The sequence below is a fragment of the Sceloporus undulatus genome, chromosome 7 (genome assembly GCF_019175285.1).
Source record: "Sceloporus undulatus isolate JIND9_A2432 ecotype Alabama chromosome 7, SceUnd_v1.1, whole genome shotgun sequence".
NCBI classification, from domain to species: Eukaryota; Metazoa; Chordata; class Lepidosauria; order Squamata; family Phrynosomatidae; genus Sceloporus; species Sceloporus undulatus.
The window spans coordinates 25510907-25532122 of NC_056528.1; the positions used below are offsets into that span (position 1 = coordinate 25510907).

A 21216-nucleotide genomic window follows, 5' to 3' on the forward strand; every position below is an offset into this window, starting at 1 on the left:
TAGTCCAATCTCCAAACCAAGGCTGTCTCCTTCACAAGTATTGCTGGATTTCAGGTGAGCAAAGCAGAGTGGCGTTATTCCTTCCCAGACATTGCCTTGGGATCTGATTTCAAACAAACAAAACTCTGTGTGTGCTGTCAAGATCTTTCTTAGAGACCTGGCAATCATTATCCAAATGCCAAGGAGTTGGCACAGCATTGGCACCTGATGCTCAGTGCCCCTGAATCTGTGTTTTATGCAGGCAAGGAGCCAGAAAAATGCTTAATGTGCCAGAAAAACAATGTACCTGTTGCTCAAAAGAGGTTGGCACATTGTGCCCAGGCCTTGGCGAGGCTGGCGTGAAACCATCCATCGAGGCCCCAGCCAGATGTCTCTCTGACAGCTTGGTTTTGTGGTGAGAACTCCTTCCAAGAAGACCCTGAACAGTCAACCAAAATGAAGGAGAACCTCCTCCAGCTAAAAAAAGTGACCTGGCAGAGGCTAAATCATGGCACAGAGGAGCCCAGGCAGCCGAGATTTCAGTTCTTCTGGTGCAGCATTAATGGCTGGTGTCTCCCGTGTCACTGCAGTAGTGAAACTATTCCAAGTTTTCACTAGCCGCAACATTTGATTGTCCTGGCGCATAAACAGTACACAGGATAAAAAGATACTATCAGAATACAGAGAAATGGAACGGTTTCCGAATGGCAAGGGGTCAGGCGTGGTTGCATTTTATCACTCTACACTCATCCCTCCATATTTGCGGCTTTGATATTGGCAGATTTGATTACTCACAGATTTGATTAATATGTTCTCTCTAGGAATATCTAGGTTCTCCAGTGGTCAACTTTAACCAAAAGTTGCACTGAAAGACCTAGAGATTCCCAGAGAGGACACTCTACTAGACATTTGTAGCTCCTCCGGCACAGTACTATGGTCAGCATCAGTCAGACGTTGACTACAGAGTTGCATTGGAGGACTTAGAGATTCCAAGAGAGGTGTCCTCTTAGTTAAATCCATGTTGTTATTTGCGATTTTTCCATATTCATTGGGGTATTGTGCCCCTAACCCTAGCGAATATGGAGGGACAATTGTATTTATTTAATTTGTATGACGAAAACATCATATGTAAAGTAGGACTAGATTCAGAGGAAAGAGATGTCTGTGAAAACTGGAGGAAGGAATGTCAGCGCTTTTAGTACGCTGATGATGCCGTACCATTGTTGTGGTGTGCCTTCACAACCCTAAGCAAAGTTATCCGGGGGTTTTCTTGGCAAGATTTGTTCAGAGGAGCTTTGCCGTTGCCTTCCCCTGAGGCTGAGAGAGTGTGGATTGTCCAAGATCCCAGTGGGTTTCTTGGCCATTTATAGCATAAACCCCACAATGAGTTGCTGTAAGTCGGAAACGAATTGAAAGCAGCACAACAGTGACGACAGTGTTTTATTTGTTAAGTCGAATTTTCATGTGTTTTAATTTTTAAAAAGTGTTTGTATTGTTTTAATTGGGACCCTTTTAGTTGTTTTAAAATCACATTGGTAGAGTTTTTTATATATAAAAATCAGTTTCCTTCTGAAAGGCAGCATATGGATAAAATAAAGAAATGAATAAGAATAGCTAGGAACTGTTAAAAAAAATTTATTAAAATGTCCAGCAGTACAGAAACCACAAGGGTTTTATTTTTTCCTCCCTTCCTCCCCCCACATTTCCCACCTCCCTCCCTCCCCACATTTTTTGTTTTGAAACACCACAAAGGGCAGGTCTAAGAAACACACACAGGGAAATGAGTGGAAATTGCAACCACATCGAAACAGCAGAAGTCGAAAAGTTGTAGACTCACGGCACCAAACTCGCTCTCTTGTGCGGCGCATGAGTCAAACTCCGGCTCCAACAGTGACACTTTCCTTCCCTTTTGCTGCTTGAGGAAGAGTAAGGGGACTGTTCTGTCGCACGGGGGTTCGATGTGAAAGTGTGGGTTTCACCACATGCACAATAGTGGTGAACAGGAACTGCTACGGTCAGGTATGGGGGAATAAAACCTAACCTTGGGTGCATCTATATACTGTACAAATAATGCTGTTAGACACCACTTTAACTGCCATGGATCCATCCCTGGGATTTGTCATTTGGTGAGACACCAGCACTTTTTGTTAGAAAAGGCTAAAACTACAAATCCCAGGATTGCTTAGGATGGAGCTACAGCACTTAAAGGCCTGATTCTCATTACCTTTTAAACTGGATTGCAAATTGCTTTGAACCAGTTTAAATGACCCTGGTTCGCACTTGAACCGAATTGCTGAAACGATTCAGAGAAAGAAGCCCCACGCTAGACCCATTTAACCCGCATCTTTTTGACGCTGATGTTTTCAGTGGCTTTCTGGATAAATCGATTCTGAGCAAGTGTGAACCAGATGCAGATAGGATTTAAATTTGCCCTTCGGCTGATCAGAGCAGGTCCATTTTGAACCGATTCATTCATTAATGTGAACCACAAGTGGGTTATTTTACAGGTAAAAATGCAATTGGGGCAAATGTAGTGTGAACCATGCTCTGCTGTCAAATCGATCATTCAATTTGGATTGCAAACCGCTTTTTTTGTAAGTGGGAATGAGGCCAAAGGGGTGCCAAACTGCATTATTTCTACAGTGCAGTGGTCAAAATTGCACCACTACTCCTTTGGTAGGAATGAATACTTTTGCTGTTGTTTTTCTTTTTCTCTTTCTCCTTTCCAAAGGTTATTGGAGAACCATAGAGTAGCCAAAGGGACCTCAAAGGTCATGTAGCCTAACCCTTCTCTATCATTGACCAGGAATGGTGCAGCTGCACTATGGGTCTTGCAATGAGCAGAGTAAGGTTGTAATAGATGGCCTGCTAAGGTCTTTTGCAATGCTATTACCAAGATCGAGAGGCCCTGAAAAATTAGCTTCCTGCTCATATCACTTCGCAAGTGTGCCGCAACACCAAGACACATGGCTCAGTGACTGTGTGTGACAATTTCCATGTGCCGTTTCCACCCCAGGAATGTGTCGGTCTAGGAATAAGAAAACCCACCCATCTCAATGAATTTCTCATTTCCCCTCCAGTGTTTTTACATTCTGTTCCTGTTTCCAAAGAAAGTTGCAAGAATCTTTCCCCACGCATAGAAATTCATGTGTGTTATGTGCACCTGTTCCGCTCAGCCCTGAATGTACGCATTTTAACGCCTGTTTCTAGTCTGCATTTTTTCATCTGTGACCGCAATGCATTTGAGCACATCATTTCAAATGCCTGCCCTTTTAAATCGGGTGCCTTTTTGAAACAGGTGCATGGTTCGGTGTGCATTTTTTCCACCCTCTGAAACACGCCACAAGCCTTGGAGTGGGGCAGAGTTTTCAAGGCATCATGTCTCCCATCCCATTTGTGAAACAAGACACGTGAATCGAATACATTCCCCTTGTCCTTGCGTCTATCCAGGAATGCTTCTCCAGAGAAACCGGGTCACGTTTGAAGCAATCCGAAATCAACACATTAAAAAGACACCCAGTTTTTTAAAAAAGTTATTTGGGGAGGGGGGAAAGAAACCATCCTAAAATTCATCCTGACCCCCTGATCTCAAAATCTATCATTTTTTATTCTTGATAAGGATCAAGATCGTATAGCAAAGGCTCTCAATAAGAATAATACACTCATCCCTCCATATTTGCGGCTTTGATATTTGCGGCTTTGATTAATATGTTCTCTCTAGGAATATCTAGGTCCTCCAGTGCAACTCTATGGTCAACTTTAACTAAAAGTTGCACTGAAAGACCTAGAGATTCCTAGAGAGGATACTCTACTTGGCCTTTGTCGCTCCTCCAGTGCACTTCTATGGTCAGTGTCTGTCAGATGTTGACCACAGAGTTGCATTCGAGGACCTAGAGATTCCTAGAGAGGTGTCCTCTCTGGTAAAAACAGGGTGTTTTTGTTATTTGAAGTTTTTTCATATTCATGGGGGCCTTGTGCCCCTAACCCTAGCGAAGATGGAGAGACAAGTGCAATAAAACATAGCATTGATGCCGGGGCATCACTAGGGCGTGCAAGGAGTATGGACCGCACCGAGGGATGTGGCTGAATACCTAGTCAGGCAGTCACTTCCAAGTCCTGCTGGATGGCCCTCTCTGCCAGCCAGGACACATCCACCATCTATTGGCTGTGGCCATTGATGGGGGTAAGGTGGCTCCTTCAAATTCTTGCTAAGATTTGGAAGGGGCAACAACAGCCGCTGTTGGGGAGAGGCTGCCTTCTGGATTTGGTACGCTGCTGGCAAGAGTGATTTCCCTTTCCTGTTTGCCCAGCAGCTGTGCCAAACCTGGAAAGGGCTGCCAGACCTGGAAGGAGTCACTGGGCAGCGGTAACACCTCATCGCCATCTGGTAGAGATGACCAGCTGGGGATGACAGCATGAGTGACCGCGCTGGGGTGATGCCAAACCTCGTGATGCCACTGTGTTGCTGTCATGCTTCCTCGGGGTTTTTTGGGCTACATAGCCTGTTCTAGAAGAGTTTATTCCTGATGTTTTGCCAGCATCTGTGACTGGCATTGTCAGAGAATGTTGGCATGGAAGAGAGTTGGGTATATAAATATATAAATACTGTGTGTCCTGGGGTAGGGAGGAGTGATATCCATGTTAATCTGTGTATTGTTCATGGAAATCACTCCTTCCCACCCAGGGTCACACAGTATTTATATACTCCACTCTCTTCCATGCCAGCATTCTCTGAAGATGCCAGCCACAGATGCTGGTGAAACATCAGGAATAAACTCTTCTAGAACATGACCACATAGCCCAAAAAACTATGGATGCCGGCCCTGAAAGCCTTCGACTTCACACAGAATTAGAAGTGCTATGTGTACCTGGGCCCAGCTATCCTTACAATAGCCTTGCAAGCAGGCCATAGACATGATCATCCATCTATTGCAAGGAAGGGGAACTGAGGCTTAAGGATGGCGGCTTAGGTTTACATGGTGGAGCGATGATGAGTTTCGGAGCTCTACTGCTCAGCTATACCTTGTTTTTGTGGCCAGATTGGGGTGAGGGTAGTTTACATTGGAGTAAAGTTAATGCCCTGTGCCAGTAGTTCCCCAATGTTGGTCCTCCAGGTGTTTTGGACTTCAACTCCCAGAAGCCTCAGCCAGTTTGGCCAACAGTAAGGAATTCTGGGAGTTGAAGTCCAAAACATTTGGAAGCCCAAAGTCTGGAAACCTTATGTTCACCTGAGCCAAACTTGGAATGGACTTCTCATGTCATTGCCATGAGAATCAGCAACCACCACCATCCCTGCATCACAAGAGTCGTCCGGATGTTGGACTAGCTCCCATTGGCTCCAGTTAGCATGACCAGTGGCCAGGCGCAAGACCACTGTTAGGTGAACTCATTTTGTTAAAGGATAGGAATATTTCTTCCTTGGAATCAAAAATTTACCACCACCACCCCAAGTTTCTTGCATTAAAAAAAGCCGTCCATGTGCTTTTCATCACAGAAAAATCTCACTGCAACACTTCAGGACATCATCAAAGATCAGGAGAAAATGGAACAACATTTTGGCTGATCTGTGATTCTTCCCAACTGGATTTCTTGACTCATTTTTACAACCTGGGAGTGGTTATGTCTAAAATATCTTTCCGTCTCTACTTGACCATATTCTATGTGGACCTGGGTAGGTCCAGATATTGTGGATGACAATTTCGCCAGGACTGGTTGGAATTGAAATCCAAAACATCTGGAGACATCCCAATGACTGACAAGTGACCTCGGGTAATTGGAAATTTGGATTTTAAAAAATGGTGGGTTGATTTTCATTTTTTGTTTGTTTGTATTTTTTGCATCTGGCACAACATGATGCAAATGGTGCCCGTGTTGGCACCGTTTGCTCTATTGCCGCTTTGCATAATCCGTTCTGCTTTTGCCAAGCATGGGAGGGGAAGAAGGGCAAAGAGGTAAATAAAACCCTGCAAGTTGATCCCCTCTCCCCTCCCCAACCTTATTCTTGAATAAGACCTCTGAGTCTTCGAGACTTCTGAGATTTTCAGCAGACGTTTTAATTGAGGTTCGCACAATGTAGTCCTTTTAAAACGAATGCTGAGAATGATCTTGCACACTGGAACACTCTGCCATGTTGCTACAAAAGATCGCTTGGCACATACCTCCGACCAGAGAGGGTCTCTTTCTAAAACCATCGCTTGAATGGCACGGGTTCTTGGAGCCGAGGCACAATGAGAGGGCTGGCTTAGGAAATCGCCTTTTCTAACAGGTGATTTTTCCAAGCCGCTCTTCTTCTAGTGTCTTGGCTCCAAGGGCTCCTTGAAGCCAGTATGCAAAGAACTAGGGGACTCTAGAAAGAGCCAACATTTTTTTTTGCAAGGTGGTGTGTGCCAGTTTGCTACCACTATTGCCATTCTCGCACTCAGACCAGGAAGACTGAGGGTGCATCTACACTATTGATAGGATGCAGTTCTACGCTACTTTAAGTGATGTCGCTGCATCCTATGGAATCCTGGGATTTGTCGTTCTACTTTGGCCTTCTCTGCCGAAGAGTGCTAGTGCCTCACCAAACTACAAAGCCCCGGGATTCTGTAGGATGGAGCCATGGCAGTTGAAGTGGTATCAAAGTGCACTATTTCTACCATGTAGATGCACTCTTAAATATCTCCTGGCATGAGAGTAATAGGTAGATGGGATTTTGCATCCCAGCCTCACATTTGGACAGATATAGCTGGGACATGGGCAAACATGGCCGTAATGGGAGCCAGACCCTTTCTTTGCAAAGATGCAAAGAAACCTGTGCATGCGCATAACAATTTTGCATTGATGCACATCTGTGCCATGCCCACGCTGGGCCCTGGAGCAGAAAAGGGAAGTAAAAAATTTTTTTAGAGGGGTGGGGAAGGAGGGAGGAGAGAGAAGGCATCGACATTCCCCCTCCCCATCACACACGCAAACCGATTACATCCCAGGTGGGCCAAAGGAATACCAAGGGGTCCAAGGGGAGGCTGGGAAGGGGATGTGGGGACTTGTGCTTTTGCTCAGGCCTGTCGTTAAAAGTAATTGCCGTCCTCCTCTGTCCAGTCCGCCTTCGGATGCTGCTGTTGTTGCTGCTTCTGGTGTTTCCTCCGGTCCTTGCGGGATTTGTGGCGGTGGTGCTGGTGATGCGGGTGGTGCTGACGACGGTGGTGCCGCCGGGTTCTGTGGGACCTTCTGGCTAAAGGGAACCAAGGGCAAAGGAAAGAGCATCATCATCATCATCATCATCATCATCATCATCATCATCATCCACTTGTCCCTCCATATTCGCTAGGGTTAGGGGCACAAGACCCCCGTGAATATGGAAAAACTCCAGATAACAAAAAAAACTCCAAGGTTTTTACCTGCGAGGACACCTCTCTAGGAATCTCTAGGTCCTCCAGGACAACTCTGTGGTCAATATCTGACAGACACTGACCATAGAAATTGCGCCAGAGGAACTACAAAGGCCTAGTAGAGTGTTCTCTGTAGGAATCTCTAGGTCTTTCAATGCAACTTTTAGTTAAAGTTGACCATAGAGTTGCACTGGAGGACCTGGATATTCCTAGAGAGACCATATTAATCAAATCCTCAAATAATCAAATCCACAAATATCAAAGCAGCAAATATGGAGGGATGAGTGTATATTTATTTATATCCCACCCTTCTCCCAAGGCTGGGACTCAGGGCGGATTACAACATTAAAAAACACCATACATTTAAAAACATACAAAAATATATTAGAATAGAATTAGAGGTATGTCTGTGCCAAAGATGCAAGCTGGTTTCCCATCCTTTCCTGGGCTAGATTTGCAAGATCCCCAGGCCAGGCTCTTAGGGAGTCATCTCCTAGGCGAGAGGATGGACGCCTTTCCCTCGCTGCATCTTGGGCGACTTACGTTTTGTGCAGAGGATTCTAGGCCGGTCCCACGTCCCGTTGACGTGGCACTTGATGGTGGGCAGGTGCCGCTGCATGAAGCCTTCCTCGCACTGATAGCGAACCGTCGAGTGGACGCTGTACTTCTCTTTCTTCTTGCCGATGGGGAAGGCATTTTCCACCGAGGGAGGAGGACCGCACAGCACTGAAGCAGAAGAAAGGGAGGACAAGGAGGTGGATACCAGAAATCATGATGGATGGACTGCTTTCCTCCGACCTTACTTTTTCAAATTAAAAAATTATTGGCTGAGATTCTAAGTCTACATTTCGTAACTATACGAATTTTAGCAGCCCCTAACCCAGCGGTTCTCAACCCGTGGGTCACAACCCTTCTGGGGGTCGAACGACCCTTTCACTGGGGTCGCCTAAGACCATCGGAAAACACATATTTCCAATGGTCTTAGGAACTGAGACATCACAATTTTATGGTTGGAGGTCACCATAACATGAGGAACTGTCTTAAAGGGTCGCGGCATTAGGAAGGTTGAGAACCACTGCCATAACCTGTTCTTTAAAAACTTTCCGTATTAAAAGATATTGAAATAAAAAGGGTTTTGCCTGTTGACACAAAGAAATTGTGACCTCCCTGAGAAGTTATAGGAGTTGCAGATTTTGGGGGCAGCCACCAAGAAGGCCCTGTCCTGCGTCCCCAAAAACTGTGCTTGCAATAGCAGTGGGACTGAAAGAAGAGCCTCTCCTGATGATCTCAGGGTCCCTTACAATTTGAAAGTTAATGGGATAAGTAATAGGATATATTCGTGAAATCATGTAGGGTTTGTGTGCTTTTTCAATGCGGTTTGTTGCCCATGCTTAAACGACACCAGTCCTGCAGAGGCCCATAAAATCCTGCAAAATGCTTTGCCGCTGTTGTAAATCTTATCTCTGCCAACAAGTGACCAGTTTGGAGAGCCGAGATGTACGAAAGCGCTTGCGAGCGGAGGAGGAGGAGGAGGAGAGATTTACATATTTAATTAGCGGCTTTTATCAGGCCCCGATATATCATTAGCCTCCGAACGGGAAGTCGTATTTCTCTGGATTGTCGGCGAACAGCTGGAAGTTAATGTGACTTTCCAGATAAGGAAGGGAGAGACTTAATAGTTTTAATGGCAGGATTTCTTAGCAAATTAGCAGAAGGCAAATGGAGACTGGGGAGAGGGGACATTGCATTGGAGGAGGGGGGATATCTCACTGCCTTTTGCTTCTGCAGGTTGGAAAATTGTCAAATAAAAAACCCTGGATTTGGAAAATTGGGCAAAAATCCCAGCTTTACCAAAAAAGGTATCATTGGCACGGTACATACTGCCCCGAAAGGGTGGGTTGGAGGCATCCGTTTTAATTCTGGAGGGACACCGCAGCAGGCAAATTGCATGGTGTCCTTCTGCAGTTAATAGAACCCGGGAAAAATGGGTTCTTTTAAAGGAGCCGGGCGCACATCACGAGTGCACCATTGGCGCACTGGTGATGGAAGCAATGCGCAGCGACTTCTGTACACTGCACTTCACTTACATCATCATGGCGGTGCCCATGGGGATGGAATGCCACCATGATTCTGTCGCCGCCATTACACACTAGGGTTTGGGGGTGTGCGGTTACTGCACGCTCCTGAACTCTGCTATTGGCGGCGGCATGCCGCTTTTGGTCCGTCTATCAGGGCCATACTTTTGGGATTTTTACCTGTATCCTTTTTGCAGACGTATGGCAGGTTGTAGTTGCATGGAACGTCGTTCCACTTCCCCGTCTCGTGCGACACAAGCACCACGCAGTCCTCGCCGCCCGCAAAGAAATTGTCCGGCTGGTTTTCTCGCCAGTTCTCATATTGCTAGCAAAACGGCAAAGGGCAGGGATTGAAATGGACCTGAATTGCCCCTGCTCCCTTGGATGAGGCTGTACTCAGGAACGGACTTTGTCTCTCTGTTCAGATATTGAATGTTTGTCTCTGGGGTTTCTGGGGCATTAGTGAGATGGAGAAATGCTACTAGTTCTCCTCCTAAAATCAAGTTTCCAGTCCTCACGGTTCTGTGTCCTTTCAACATACACTGCGATCTGAGCTATGGTTCTTCCCTCTCCTCCTAAAGTCAAGTTTCTAGTCCTCATTTGAAACAGAAGATGTCATTTTACAGTGATTCCTAAATTCTGTCCTCCAGGTGTTTTGGACTTCTGTTCCCAGAAGCCTCAGCCATCTTGGCCAATGGTCTGGGATTCTGGGAGCAGAAGTCCTAAGCAACCGGAAGGCTAAAGTATGGAAATCGCTGCCTTAGAACAAGTCAAGCTGTATCCATCTATGCCAGGTCATGCGTCTATTGTTATGGGCAAAAGCTTTATGGTGATCTCAAATAGAGAAAGATCTTTCCTGTCACCTGTTGGCTTAATACCTGGGGGGGAAAACCTGGAACTGAACCTGAAGGACTTTCAGCCTGCAAAATGGGTCTGAGCAACCCTGAGTCAGGAATGATCTACAGAGGGACCTTATTCCAGTATCCCCCGTGGATACCAACGTCTATGGATGCTCAAGCCACATTAAATATAATGGCAGAGGAAAATGGTGTCCCTTATATAAAATGGCAAAATCAAGGTTTGCTATTTGGAATTTATACTTTAAAAAAATATTTTCAAGCCGTGGATGCTTGAATCCATGGATAAAAAAAATCTGTGGATAAGGAGGGCCGACTGTACTTTCATAGGTACTCACCAGACCTGTGTTGTCTGTCCACTGAAAATCTTGCTCCACAATACGGTCATTGAGACCGATCCAGGTATTCTCGTGTCCAAAGCCTGAATGGGAAGGGAATAAAATCAACACCCATAATTATAATCATAATAATAAGCATGCAATCGTTCGGGAATGATTGTCTTTGGGAGCAGGAAGCAAACTGCTAACACAACTCATTGCTTCCTGTGATCATGAAATGAATGAAGATTCACATCCCTGGTGTCAACTACAGGAGAAGAGACCCCACCTAAACATTAGGAAGAACTTCCTGAGGATAAGAGCCATTCAACGTTGGAAGATGCTGCCTGGAAGGGTGGTAGGGTCTCATTCTTAAACTGGGGCCGGATGGCCATCTGTCGGGAGTGTTTTGTGCATTCCTGCATGGCAGAAAGAGGTTGGCCCTTGGGAGTCTCTTCCAACTCTAGGATCCTGTGAACTTACTGTTAATGAAATTGTGCTCCTCCCAGGAATGGATGCTGGTCAGGTGGCCTGAGCGACGTCGGCAATCCCGCTCTGCATCTTCCCAGGAACGCCGGTGTGCAAAATAGCGGTAACAGTGGCCCTGGAATTTGTGCCAGTTGTGGTCACAGCCCTCGGTGTCTACGAGAAAGCAAAGGAAAGGAATGGTCCAGAATCAGTGCTCTTTCCTTTTCACCGAGGGCAAGAACCCATTGAACGAAGGTGAGTAGCAGCATGTTCTTGGTTGCTCCAGAACCAAACTGGAGGAAAGAATTTGTCAAACCGCCTCTGAGGATTCCTTGCCTAAGAAAACCCTTCAAAATTCATGGGGTCGCCATAAGCCGGCAGGAGACTTGAAGGCACCACACACACACAATGCACTCCTGTCTGATCTTGGTAGCCAAGCAGAGTCAGCCCTGGCTAGTACTTGTATGGGAAGCCACCAATGACTATAGGCTATATTTCAGAGGAATGAATTAGCCAAACCGCTTCCAAGTCTTCCTTGAAAACCTTACGAGATTCATGTGGTCGCCATACACTGAAAGGAGATTTGAAGTCTCTCTCTCTCACACACACACACATACAATATACAGCTCTTTGATCTTGGACGCTGAGCAGGGTCATGTCTGGTTAGGACTTGGATGGAAGACCACCAGGTGATGGAGGCTAGATTTTGGAGGAATGGACTGGCAAAACCACCGCTGAGTGTTCCTTGCTTAAGAAAACCCTAGGAAATTTATGGGGTTGCTATATGTTGGCAGGAGATTTGAAGGCACACACATACACAAACAATGCTCTCTCTCTCTCATGATGATGATGATGATGATTATTATTATTATTGTATTTTTTTATATCCTGCCTCTCTTGGGGGCTGAGCAGGATCAGCTCTGTTTAGCACTTGGATTGTAGACCACCAATGAACCCCGGGTGCTGGAGGCCTCTGAGCGTTCTTCGCCTAAGAAAACCCTCTGAAATTCATGGGGTCGCATGTGTACATGCGACCTGGATGCACGCACGCACATGGCCCACAGTGCGGGATTAACCTTGTGGGCGATAATTGGGTCCCTTCCTGATATCCTTTGCGGAGGAGGCAGAAGCGGCTTTGATCTCTGGTGCCTAGAAAAAGATGAGGGGGAAGTGAACCGTCGGGTCCGGGGACATTGCTTAGTTTCCTCCATTGCCTTCTTATCCAAACCCTGTTTATCTTTCAGGGTGGGCATATCGGCATTGAAGCCCGCTGGCTCCTGCTTTGTTCTGCTTAATAGGATGCGGCAGGGAGGACCCTCCCCATAGACCCCTTTTCACTGGGGGATTAGTTGACTCCAAAAGCAGCACCACTGGTTCCTGGGAGTGAGAGCGCGGGCCTTCGGGGACCGGATCGGATTAATAGGATTTCTTTCTCTCTGCCTTGTCGAGCGATAGCGGCGTCCGACGTCAAGGGAATTTCCTTTGGCGAGAGCGGGAGGTAGCTAGCCTGCATCTGGCTGCTTTCTCACTCCTTCTTTCTCTCTTTTTCTCCCCCCTCTCTTTCTGCAAAGTCCCACATCCTCACCCCTTGCAACGTGTTACTGAAAAATGAATGCGAGGAATTAATTTTTCAGGGCCGGGTTCACGCGCGGGCGAGGATTAGCATTTGACGCTGGACAAAATTTACACTTGCGCTAACAAAATGGCTTTCATGTTCGTGCTCCCAAGCTCTGTGTGGGTGCAAATGCGCATACGCAGGAGTTAAACATGAGCGGCAAATAAAATCCTCCACATCAAGCATGCTGGATGCCAGGAATCACGAATGCATAAGCTAGAGTTACGCCTTCGCGACTGTTACATATTCACGATCCCTTGCTGTTGTTGTTGCACGCTTTCGAGTCATCCTTAACTTATGGCGACCCTATCACAGGGTTTTTTGGGGGCAGGATTTGTGCAGAGAGGGGTTTGCCTTTGCCTTCACCAGAGGTTGAGAGAGTGTGACATGCCTAAAGTCACCTAGTGGGTTTCCATGGCCAAACAGGGATCCAAACTCTGATCTACTAAAGTCTTAGTCCAATGCTCAAACCACTATGTCATGCTGGCGTGTTCCTCTTCAAGGTGCTAAGACTATTTTGGGGGATATGATTTAGCACACTAGATAGCTCTTTTATATTTTGTAGACCAGTGGTTCGCAAACCTTGTTCCTCCAAATGTTTTGAATTTCAGCTCCCAGAATTCCTTAGCCAAGCTCACTGGGGCTTCTGGAAGTTGTAGTCCAAAACACCTGGAAAACCAAAGTTTGGGGATCATTGCTTTAGACTAAAAGTTAGTCTATTGATGCAGAATCACACCAATGTAGGCACCAACCAGGCCTTTTGCATCTGGGCTGCCAACGCAGAGAAGACCCTTCTGCCTAATAATAGGGCTGGCTCTGCCCTTGCTCACCATGAGGCTAGCCCACAAAGTTTCCCAACCACCAATGTGGCCCTTTCTCCCACCCAAAAAGGTAACCCATGCTTTCTCACCTCGATCACACAGGCTCCCGCCGTAGCTGGGCAGACACAGGCAGACAAAGGAGTTGATTTCATCAATGCAGGTGCCACCGTTCTGGCAGGGGCTGGACAAGCAGTCATCAATATCTGACCAGAACACAGAATTAATTAATTCCATTAATCAATTAATTGATATCTTATCTATTTTATCTATGTAAATGCTACTACAGGCAGCACAGAAGACCATTTATCTGTCTGTCTGTCTGTCTATCCATCCATCCATCTCAATCCACCCTATCTATTCATTTTGTCTGTCTGTCTGTCTGTCTGTCTGTCATCTGCCTATTTATGTTCTACGTATCTATTATCTATTTTCTATCACCTCTCTCTCCCTCTCTGGCTATCCACTCCTCCTATCTATCGTCTGTCTGTCTGTCAACTGCCTATCTATGTTCTATCTATCTATTATCTATTTTCTATCACCTCTCTCTCTCTATCCACCTATTCTATCTATCTATCTATCTATCTATCTATCTATCTATCTATCTATCTATCTATCTATCTATCTACCTACCTACCTACCTACCTACCTTTGCAGGACAGGAACTGGTGGCTGCTGGAGCTGGCTGCCTGGGTGAAGGTTTTGCTGCCAGTCTTGGAAGGATCAGGGCTAAGTCATCAGGCACAGCTGACTCGGCTAATGCAGTGCCACTGGAGCTACAGCCATGTGAGGGTTGCATTGGCATCTCAGTCCTTGCAAATAGCATCATGGTCTTCTGTGCTGCCTGTAGTAGCATTGTTTGGCTAGCCTTGTTGTGCTTAGACTCTGCTTAGTTTCCTGCCTCTGCCTCCAGCCCCTTGGACTTTTGCCTTGCTGTGCTTAGCCCTCAGTTTGTTTCCTGCCTCTGGCCCATTGGACTCCTAGACCTTTGCCTTGCTGTGCTTCTGGGCACCACATTTCAAAAAGGATGTTGATGAACCGGAGCATGTTCAGAGGTCTAGAAGCCCTATGAGGAGCAGCTTAGGGAGATGGTTATGTATAGCCTGGAGGAAACAAGTTTAAGAGGTGATAGGATAACTGTTTAAATATTGGAAGGGATGCCCTATTGACGATGGAGCCAACTTGTCTTCTGCTGCTCCAGAGAATAGGGCACAATAGAGCAATGGATGGAAGCTACAGGAAAAGAGATTCCATCAAAACATTGCAAAAAACTTCCTGATGGGAAGAGTTGTTGGATGGTGGAAGATGCTGCCTTGGAGGGTGATGGAGTCTCCTTCTTTGGGGCAAAGGCTGGATGGCCATCTGTCAGGGGTCCTTTGACTGTGAATTCCTTCATGGCTTGGACTGGATGACCCTTGGGGTCTCCTCCAACTCTATGATGCTCTGACCTTAGACTTTTTCCTGACTTGGCCTACTACCTTTGGATTCCTGAAGTCTGACTTGGCTTAGTCCCAGCCGCTGGTCTTCTGGAATACTGTTTCGCTGGACTGCTTGCTTCTCCTTGTGACTGGTCTGACTTTTGCCATCCATGGCCTCAGCCCTGGCAGTCCACCCCGAACCCCAAGCCGCTCACATCTTGGACCCTGACGCTCACCTATTTCGCAGTTCTCTCCTGTAAAGCCCCGCAGACAGTTGCAGGTGGAGATATTTCCGCTGGACTGGCAGGTCCCACCGTGGAGACAGGGATCGTTGTCACAAGGATCCGCTTCAGCTGCAAGAAAGGAAAATAAAAAACAGAGAAAGCCGGTAAGATCGGATGCCTCTTTGCTTACATCCCCTTGGTGCATGCTTTTGCCCAAGCGATCCATAGCTTTATGCATAGATATAATATGCCACTTGAGAATAAAGAATGCATAATCCTGTCTTGCATAACTCGCTTTAGTTTGGCTAGAAGGAGGATAATATTCATAATTCAGAGTTATAATTTAAACATAGTAATCCATGCACCAGTAACTTTCCAGTTAGACTGCCGCAATGCTCTCTACATGGGGCTGCCCTTGAAAACAACTTGGAAATGGTTGCTAATACTAAATGCAGCAACTAGATTTCTAAGTGGAACCTCATACTGTATAGATAGAGAGATAGAGCGATAAATACCACTTTGGAAAGAATTGCCTTGGTTGCTAATACATATTGTTGTTGTTGTGTGCCTTCAAGTCATTTCCAACTTATGGCGACCCCATCCTGGGATTTTCTTGGCAAGATTTGTTCCAAGAGGGTTTGCCTCGGCCTCCCTCTGAGGCTGAGAGGGTGTGACTCTATATTCTGAACGTTCACCAGGCGCCAGGGAGACGGAATTACGGGAATGCATTTTAATATATGTTGCAGTTTAGATGTATTTTATCCATTATTGTAAGCTGCCTCGATCCTGAGGGAGAGGCGGCATATAAATAAGAATTAATAATAATAATAATAATAATAATAATAATTGTTATTATTATTATTATCCATACACTCTCAAGCAAACCTTGAGCTCAAAGGCTGCATTGGCACTGCAGAAATAATGCCGTTGGACATCGCTTGAACTGCCGTTGCTCCATGCTAAGAAATTCTGGGATGTGTAGTTTAGTGAGATGCTTAGTTTTCTCTCTTTGAGAGCTCTGCTGAACCAGAAAACTCAAAATCCCAGGATTCCACAGCATGGGGCTATGGCAGTTAAAGCAGTCAAAGTGCATTAATTCTGCGGCTTGGCTGCAGCCCATGAGGACTTCTTTCTTTGCAGCAAAAGCAAAACCTGAGGATCCTCCAGCCAGTTTCTTTGTTTCTATGTCAGCCATTGCAGGATTGGGAGGCTCCTTTTTATCGCCCATTGGCTTGTTTTTGCCATGCATCATTTTAAATCAGCTTTTTCTAATTGCCCGTTCTAATAGAATGGCTCGGTCCATTTAACGGTGCTGGATGATTTCGCATGGGCTGCCTTGCGGCGTGGAACGCAAGACTGGGCAGACATTGAAGAGGAAAATAAATCGGGGATTTGGGAGGCTGTTTGATATTCTTCTGCCGTCTTCCTCCCTGTTCGCTCTTGCGGCCAGTTTGGGGCCAAAAGCGGGATTCCTCCTCCTTATAATGAGCCATGTTTTTCTTTTCTTTTTAAGAACAGTCTCTCAGGGGGGAAAGAAAGGGACACATTCATTTTTGTCTGGCTGCGGGAAAGTACCTTTATCTACAGAGCAGCACTTAAAAGCCGGGGAGGACAATAGGATTTCTCGGTTTTGGTGCAAACGGTAAATGCTTCAAAAAACCCATTTTGCAAGAGGCAGCCTTTGCAATAAATGGAGCGATCCAGGCTGGGGAGCCCAGCATGAATGCTCAGATTGGCAACCGAGTCTTCAACCAGCTTGTCTACACTATATATATATATATATATCCTTCCTCGCCTCGAATTGGCTTGAATCAAACTGGACATACAATGCTCTTGTCAATTTGGGGAATCAATGGAGGGTTTTCAGTGTCCGAGGGCTAACTTCGCAGATAGTCGGGCAATAATATCTGTAAAGGAAATATCCCTTGTGCAGGGAACTTGTTTTCTGCAAAGAAAGGTGCAGAAAATGCCCTCTTTCAGTGCAAGGAGCATGTTTTTGGTGGAGAAAATCTGGTTTGCTTTGAGGAAAATCCCACATACATTTTTGGGGAGGACCCGAATAAATCTTGAACTGTGAATCATCTTCCAAAACTGAACAAGTGGATAAAAATAATGGTAAAAGTATATCCTCTTGCAAATATGTATGTAAAGGGACAACCCCACTGTAAGGGAAGGCAGCAATCGCAAACGATAAAATAACTTCTCTTGCATGGTTATTGAAAGCAAAGGAATGCCACTCTTTGCAATGAGGTGCCCCAAGTTCAAGGCATGCATTTTCTCCTCTCTGTGCAACCACCGGAGGAAAGCTCTCTCCTGATGAATATTCACCAAGTTGGTTTTTCCCTGCCTCTGAAGTTTCTTTGTCTCCTTTTCACAAAGGCTCTTTGCTTGTCTGTTCCTCCTCGGCTCCCAACCCTTCAAAGGCATCCGGTGCATGAAACCTTGTCTGCCTATCTATGCCGGTTATTACAACAATGATAAATGCTTATCCAAATAACGATTGATGATGATCATAACAATGATATTTTCATTTGCATGGCTATATCTGAAGGGATGGCAGGTAGAAGATGGAGCCAATATGGTTTCTGCTGCTCCAGAACATGAACCAATGGATTCCAATGACACAAAAAGAGATCCCAGCTAAACATTAGGAAGATCTTGTTGACTGTAAGAGCTGTTTGATATGGAATGGACTCATTTGGAGGATGGTGGAGTCTCCTTCTTTGGAAGCCTTTAAACAGAGGTTGGATTGGCATATTTCAGCAATGTTTTAGTTGTGTCTCCCTGCATGGCAGAACCGGGTTAGACTACATGGCCTTTGTGGTCCCTTCCAACTCTAGGATTCTTTGTTTCTATGACTAAACTGAGTCTCTTGCACCCATTGAGGCAGTAGTTAGTTAGTTAAAAGGTTTATTGGTCAATCGACCATATTAAAACAGGTAACAGCAAGTAAGCCAACGAGGTGCAGTATATTCCACCGTCAAACATCTTTTACAGTCAAGGGGTTCTTCCTAACATTGAAGTGGAATCTCTTTTCTTCCCATTTGAATCCATTGATTTGTGTGAAGCAGAGAACAAGCTTGTTCCATCGATATCCACCTGAATATTGCATCAAAGAAAGAGGGAGGCATTATGGATGAACTTTCCCCACTCCTTGATCTAACAAAAATAAAGGAATAGTAGATTAAAAAAAGAGAGAATTGACAGAGAAGTAGGAGACTTGCCAGTTAAGGTGATGTTGGCCTCCTCGTTCCACGTCGGACCTTCTGCCTCTTTGACCACCGACGTGTCAGCTCTCTCTTCTCCGCTTCCGCTGTCGGGATCCATTGGGAGAAACCCTCCTGGAGATGTGGGGAAGTAGCCTTCGTTCTCTCCTTCTCTTTCTGTCACTCCTTTACTGGAAGAGATGGAGGGCTGGAAAGTGGGGGGCAAGAGAGCATCCAGATCTGTGGACCATTGTTGATGTTGTGGAGGTTCCAACGTCAAAGTCAAAGGTGAACTCCATAACATTGGTTCTTCTTCTTCTTTGTCTTGTTCCTCTGCCTTGACTGGAAAGGGCCAGAGAGAAGTAACTTGATCGGTTGTGCTGTGGTTGGAAGGTCCTGGTGTGGTTTCTTCTCTTAGATCACCAAGGCCACCTCCTGATGCGTTGACAGCTTCAGGGACGGTGGCCTCTTCTTGGTTGCTTTGGTCACCTGTGTTGGCTTCAAGGTGGGCTTCCATGCCCTGAGTCACCACCTCCCAGACACCTTGCGGCTCAGATGGGTCTAAGACTTCAGTGAACGCAGAGCCGTCCACTGATGTGGGAATGGCCGTCATGTTGGGTTCAGTCATGGCATCCATTTTGTCACCTTGGCTGAGACTTTCTGTCATTCCCACACTAGTTTCCATGGACAGGAGGCGAGCCATTTCTGGGTAAGCATGGCCTGGTGTCACAGAAGAGACCTCTTCACTCGATAAGGTGATGGCTTCATGCCCCTTCAACTCCGCCAGCTCCTCTGAATGTTGGTGGCTCTGTTTCAAGATGGAGTCCTCAGCTGCCATCTTGTGGACGCTCATCTCCATCTGCTGTTCAGTTGAATGGGGAGCTCCTGGAGCAACCTGGGACATGTTTTGTTGGGCCTCAACGCTAGGCCCTGGAAGCTCCTCAGCAAATCTTACCGTCTTGTCCTGAGTTTCTTGAGAATCGTATTCAACCTCGCCACTCGATTCATCACTGACATGAAGTTTGCTCCTCTGTTGCTCAGGTTCAAAGGACACTTCGGAGGGTATTGTCGGAGTAACGTCCGCATGGCCAGAGAAGCCGTCATCGTTCTCCTGGGCTGGTGTCATCCCTTGAGGGTAGTCCCCTCGGATGCTGGTACCCAGAGGGGTATCTTCCACATCCCTTCCGGTTGTCGTGGTAACATCAGGAGGCCAAAGCAACCCATTGGCTGGAGCTAAAGACGATGAGTGAGGATGCTCTTTGAGGCTGGGATACTCCTGGTTTTCCGGCACAGATGTGGTCTGGTCTCCTTGGCTGTTTTCCTCAATGCTTGAGGTGGCAGGAGGTGCGAAAGCCATCTCTTGGTGGCCTTGGCTCTCAGATGCCAGTAACCCTGCAAAGAGATGTGAGTTGTTAACAACAAGAAATGGAAAGAAAGCAAGGAACTGCCTGCCTTTATACCAAGATGCTGAACTTAGCTGGGAAACCAAGTTCAGCACTCTGGAGAGCTCTTCTCAACCCTGGGCAGAAAACAGAGAAGGATCCAATGAACTCCCATTGAGTGCTGTTCTGACCAGGAGCAGATGGAATCCTTGTTTTTCCAATGAAGCATCCCACCTCCCACTCTTGGCTTATGTAAGGCCAACGCTACTGGAAACGGAACAATTAAAGTCAAGGGAATAATAGCAAATTGTTCTTTCTGCAGCCCAACAGAACACAGAAAATGCATTCCTCCCTTCCCCAAAGTTATGCTGAAAGATCAGGGACAGTGTGAGTGTTCGTGTGTGAGGTCACCCATTCAAGTTCTGTGGCCTAGTTCGGACTAGAATGCCGATCGCCCCAATCCAGTCCCAATGCTGTAACCAAACGGTGGCCAACAGCACTCGCGAAACAGGTAAAATCTACTCCTTGTAACATGAAGTCAAAGGCTTTTCATGGCCAGCATCTATAGTTTTTTGTGGGTTTTTCGGGCTGTGTGGCTATGTTCTAGAAGAGTTTATTCCTGATGTTTTGCCATCTTCTCTGAAGATGCCAGCCACAGATGCTGGCAAAAAGGCTCTTCTAGAACATGGCCACATAGCCCCCCCATACCAACCCCCCCCTACTAATTGTCAATTTTATCCTTGGTGCTCCTAGTTGGCCATACTGGCAACCTGGAAATAACATCACCTCACTTATTGATTCTGTTTGGATGGATTTTTGTCTCTTTCACAATGAATCCATAGGATTTTAATTTTTAATTGGTTATTATTATTATTATTATTATTATTATTATTATTGCAGGGGGAGACCTCTAAGGGAGTGTTGTTGGGGTTGCAAAGATGGGACTATTGTTAGATGAGGTATGAATAAATAGCAAATACAATGGCCCTGGTGCTGGTCCACCTCTGCTAGAAAAGTAAAGGAGTAGCCCTGAGAAATGGTGCCCTATGCTCACATATGCACACTTAGCGGAGAGGACCTTAGCAGCCAGAATTGGATGCTAATGTGGAGGTGGTTGCCACAGCAACCATTCTGCGATGCTCCCTGGCACCACCACCCATTATCGGGTACCAATGACAAGAGCATCTCGGTGTGGGAGCTCGTTGTGGCAGAGGCGGAAAGGTGGCAGCGTGTCACAGATGTTAGGACCAGCTGGACGCAGGGGAGGTGACGGGAGCGAAGAGCCTTTAATAGGAGGGGGACATATTTAAGAAGAAATTGCACAGTTGTGACTTGGTTCTACAATTGCTTTTTGTAAGTTTGCAGAAGCCATATATATATGAATGCATGCAATCTATATGGTTTCTGCCCGCTTGCAAAAAAGCAATTGCAGATTTCTGTATATGAAAGGTTTGCCTTAGGGTCACCATAAATTGGGACAGACTTGA

The 21216-nt window shown here is 46.1% G+C and overlaps 1 protein-coding gene across 1 annotated transcript in view; it reads right to left on the reverse strand.

The window, feature by feature from the left end:
* Positions 1-5277: 5277 nt before the first annotated feature.
* Positions 5278-21216, reverse strand: part of NCAN (neurocan) — a 51943-nt gene continuing 36004 nt past the window's right edge. Inside the window, exons 8-15 of the mRNA XM_042480284.1 lie at positions 18366-19739; positions 15154-15270; positions 13592-13705; positions 11082-11240; positions 10620-10702; positions 9605-9749; positions 7893-8075; positions 5278-7192 (exon numbers count right to left, since the gene is read on the reverse strand). Coding sequence (XP_042336218.1) covers positions 7029-7192; positions 7893-8075; positions 9605-9749; positions 10620-10702; positions 11082-11240; positions 13592-13705; positions 15154-15270; positions 18366-19739 — 2339 coding nt within the window. The 3' untranslated portion in view covers positions 5278-7028. The remainder of the gene's footprint in view (positions 7193-7892; positions 8076-9604; positions 9750-10619; positions 10703-11081; positions 11241-13591; positions 13706-15153; positions 15271-18365; positions 19740-21216) is intronic.